This window comes from Cebus imitator, unplaced genomic scaffold (assembly GCF_001604975.1).
Source record: "Cebus imitator isolate Cc_AM_T3 unplaced genomic scaffold, Cebus_imitator-1.0 Scaffold416, whole genome shotgun sequence".
NCBI classification, from domain to species: Eukaryota; Metazoa; Chordata; class Mammalia; order Primates; family Cebidae; genus Cebus; species Cebus imitator.
In genome coordinates this window covers 1,472,985-1,477,521 of record NW_016107731.1, presented here as the reverse complement: position 1 = coordinate 1,477,521, position 4,537 = coordinate 1,472,985, and the positions used below count along the sequence as shown (strand labels likewise).

General features: G+C 42.7%; 1 protein-coding gene across 1 annotated transcript in view; it reads left to right on the top strand.

Annotated features, from left to right (window-relative positions):
• AKAP13 (A-kinase anchoring protein 13) overlaps positions 1–4,537 on the top strand; it is a 261,930-nt gene that overhangs the window by 247,567 nt on the left and 9,826 nt on the right. Inside the window, exon 34 of the mRNA XM_037731692.1 lies at positions 3,829–3,879. Within this exon, the coding sequence (XP_037587620.1) occupies positions 3,829–3,879 (51 nt within the window). The remainder of the gene's footprint in view (positions 1–3,828; positions 3,880–4,537) is intronic.

The window sequence follows — 4,537 nt, the reverse complement described above, 5'->3', positions numbered from 1 at the left end:
TCCTCTTTGAGGTGGTCTCACTCTATCGCCCAGGCTAGAGTGCGGTGGCACAACTTCAGCTCACTGCAACCTCTACCTCCCAGGCTGAAGCAATCCTCCAGAGTAACTGGGACTATAGGCATGCATGTCACCACGCCCTGCTAATTTTTGTATTTTATGTAGAGACAGGGTTTCGCCATGTTGCCCAGGCTGGTCTCAAACTCCTTGACACAAGCAGTCCACCTGCCTCAGCCTCCCAAAGTGCTGGTGCTGGGATGGCAGACATGAGCCACACCTGGCACTTGTTGCTTTTAGTCAGCTTCCTCTATTTAGAGAGAGCCCCCTTGTGAATCCTTCTTGGCGGTTTCTTTGGTCTAAGCACCCTGAGTAGAATTCATGGCAGCCTCTTCTCTGTCACAAACCTGATACCAAAAGCCATAGATCTGGAACATGGGCATTTAACTTGTGGGTAGTTTGACAGAGTAATTGCTTATCCTTCAAGTACTCAAATTATTTCTTCTTCTCCTTACGAGACAGCTTTTTGCTGCTGTTGCCCAGGCTGGAGTGCAATGGCACGATCTTGGCTCACCACAATCTCCACCTTCTGGGTTCAAGCGATTCTCCTGCCTCGGCTTCCCGAGTAGCTGGGATTACAGGCACGCGCCACCACGTCTGGCTAATTTTTGCATTTTTAGTAGAGACGGGGTTTTTCCATGTTGGTCAGGTTGGTCTTGAACTCCTGACCTCAGGTGATCTGCCTGTCTCAGCGTCCCAAAGTGCTGGGATTAGAGGCATGAGCCACCATGCCCGGCCGTATCATCGTCTTTGAGTATTGCTTTAGACTTAATATGTGTTTTCATGTGTGAAGTAGTGTTGGTGTCCTTCTAGAAGGATGGCCATTCCCCACCCCGCAGTGACTCCTTGTTGTGACATAAGTCTTCAGATTACTGCCATCTCCAAAATTAATTCTGAGTAACTTTTTAAGCAAACTAGAATCCGGGTATACTTCTCAAGGATGTTGATTGTGTTTCTTCTTTTTCTTGTTCTTGCTTTTAACATAGTATCTTAAATCTCCAAGGAACTTCATTTTGAAATTTTAAATTAAGGGGAATCTTTTTTCCCCCTAAAATACAGAATGATATGTTTTATATTTGTTGCTGCAAAGGTCTAAATACAGTGGAGTCCCGAAGGAATCCTTCAGTGTACTTACCTTTAAATGACAAGCCTGAGCTTATGGAAGCTGCTTGCGTGAGCCACTGCGCCCAGCCTTGATTTTTCCTTATGGCCACTTTCCCCCCCATATTTAATGAGAAGAATCAGGGTAAGAAAATAGTACAAGACCTGTTTGTTTCTCAGACATTCCAGTATGGATTAGACACTATAAATGCTTAGCTAGAGTCAGCAGGTTCTTCTGTTGCTTCTCTCTGTTTATTAAGAATAAAATAAGGGCAGGGGCTGCGTGTGGTGGCTCACATCTGTAATCCCAACGCTTTGGGAGGCCAAAAGTGGGTGGATCACCTGAGTTCAGGAGTTCAAGACCAGGCTGGCCAACATGGTGAAACTCAGTCTCTACTAAAAATGCAAAAAATTAACCAGACATGGCAGTGGACGCCTGTAATCCTAGCTACTCAGGAGGCTGAGGCAGGAGAATCGCTTGAACCCGGCAGAGATTGCAGTGTTGAGATTGTGCCACTGCACTCCAGCCTGGGCAACAAGAGCAAAACTCCATCTCAAAAAAAAATAAAGGAATGGGGGTAAAACATTTTCTCAGAAGAGCTAAGCCTGGTAATTAATATTTTTGTGTTTTGTTTTTAAATGATTTAAGTATTATAAAAGGAATACATGTTCATAGTTAAATGTTTGGTGTTTTTATTTCCAGCCTTGTGCATAACATGCCTGAGTTGTGTATTTGTGAATAGTATAAAAACAGCTTGGCGGGGTGCAGTGGCTTATGACTGTAATCCCAGCACTTTGGGAGGCTGAGGTAGGCGGATCACCTGAGATCTGGGGTTCAGGAGCAGCCTGGCAACATGGTGAAACCCCATCTCTACTGAAAATACAAAAAACTAGCCAGGTGTGGTGGCGCACACCTGTAATTCCAGCTACTCGGGAGGCTGAGGCAAGAGAATCACTTGAACTCGGGAGGCAGAAGTTGCAGTGAGCAGAGACCATACCACTGCACTGTAGCCTGGGCAACAAGAGTGAAACTCCATCTCAAAAAAAAAAAAAAGTTTTACATAGTTTGTATCAATTCTTCCTAGAGCTTCATATCTTGCTTTTTTTCCTCTTAATATGCATTAAAGGTATTTCCCCAAGGCATAATTTTACAAAGCATGCTGTTGCATAGCATCATATTATTGTAAACCATAGTTTACTTAATCTTTCTGATAGTTAACTGTTTTTTTTACTTTTTCCTTTTAAAGCGGTGAGCCAAGAACATCTTTGTACATGCCTTGTTTTTTGCACAGCTCTCTGATTATTTCCTGAACATGCCAAATTGCTATTGAAAGGAGGTTATGCCGTGCTTGGCCCTACTCGTAAGACATACGAGTGCCCATTTTCATCTTTTACCAACATTGAGTGTTACTATTTTTATTAAGTTTTTATTAGTTTGATAAGTTTGGGTCCTTTATTTTATTTTGCTTTTATTTGATTTCAAATTAGGTTGAGTCATTTTAATATGTTATGCTTATTGGCCATTGGTATTTCTTTTGTAAATTGCTAGTTTGTGTTCCTGGCTTAATATTCTACTAGGGTATTTTTTTTTTTCATAATGTTCTGTGAGAGCCTTTTTTAAATCAAAGATTTTTACATCTGAATTTCTATTCGTTCTTTGCCTTTTAATTTTAATTTTACTTTTTTACATAGAGTTTTTGAAAAAAAAATCATGTGGTTTCCTCTGTGTTTGCAAAGCCTTCCCTGTTTCAAGATGAGAAAATGTTCTATTTCCTTCAGCTCTTTTTTGTTTGTTTTTTAGAAATAGGATCTCGCTGTCTTGCCCTGGCTGGACGTGAATACGGTTTATTTTTTACCTTTAATATTTTCAGATATTTGAACTTTTTTTTTTTTTAATGTGAGGTAAGGTCTCAAGATTTTTCAGAAATTTAGCCAATTTTCTCAGAACAATTAAATGAATATTCTTTTCTTTCCATTGATTTGAAATGCTACTCATATGCTAAATCGCTAATGGGTAGTTTCTGGAATTTCTTTTCTGTTGCATTGATATGTATGCTGTTTGTGTTCTAGACATTTTAAATAATGGCAGCTTTCTCATACATTTTAACTTGTGCTCATATTCCTCCTACACCTAGGTCACTTGGTTTGGTCTTTTGTTTGTCTTTTGTTTTTCTTTTTCTTTTTCTTTTTTTTTTTTGAGACGGAGTTTCGCTCTTGTTACCCAGGCTGGAGTGCAATGGCGCGATCTCGGCTCACCGCAACCTCCGCCTCCTGGGTTCAGGCAATTCTCCTGCCTCAGCCTCCTGGGTAGCTGGGATTACAGGCACGCGCCACCATGCCCAGCTAATTTTTTTTGTATTTTTAGTAGAGACGGGGTTTCACCATGTTGACCAGGATGGTCTCGATCTCTTGACCTCGTGATCCACCCGCCTCGGCCTCCCAAAGTGCTGGGATTACAGGCTTGAGCCACCGCGCCCGGCCTTGGTCTTTTGTTTTTCTTAGTGCTGGTACTGACTTATTTTCTTTGGTGCTTTCAATATGAAAATATTACATAAAGATACAGGCATTTAGTTGTGTCTTACAGCAGCCATCTTACCAGATAAAGATTAGTGTGATGGATTCCGAGATTCATAAAGTCCTGAAATGAACGTTTCCATTTTGGTCCTTTGGCAGCAGGTTGTCCAGAGCATTGTTCATCTCCACGAGCTCCTCAGCACTCTGCAGGTGCGTGGCTGTGTCTCCGTCCCTGCGTGTATTTGTGTAGAGGACAGCAGCATGGGGCTGCTGTTGACTTGGATCTTTGAGGTTTGTCGGCTGGTTATGGGTAAATGGCGCCCTCAGTCTAGAGAAGACTGGCTCTCACGGTGAGAACGTTACAGAATGCAGTGGGTAGAGTGTCACCGACCTTCCAGGAATAGAATTAGCGAAGAGCTGGTGGGCCTTAGGCATGGTTTGGTAACCTTGCCACAAAGCACATCATGTGCTAACATGCATTTGGAATATTATTTCACTTTAGAAAGCCGTCAGTATAAGTTTCTATCCTTTGTGTCTCTGTGTGGTGTTTGAATAGAGTGGCCTTCCTAAAACAACCACTGTTTGAGACTTCCCAGGAACATCCTCAAATTCTCACTTCCTTTCTGGAAGATCTAACCTATCTCGTTCCTACTTTCTCCCATTTCCAACACATATACACACACCCCACACACACCACACTCCCACCCCACACCCACCAAACACACACACCCCACACCCACCACACACACACACACACCCCACACACCCACCACACACACACCCCACACACACACCCCCAGACACCCACACACCACACGCACACCACACACCAACCACACACACACCACACACACACACCACACACACA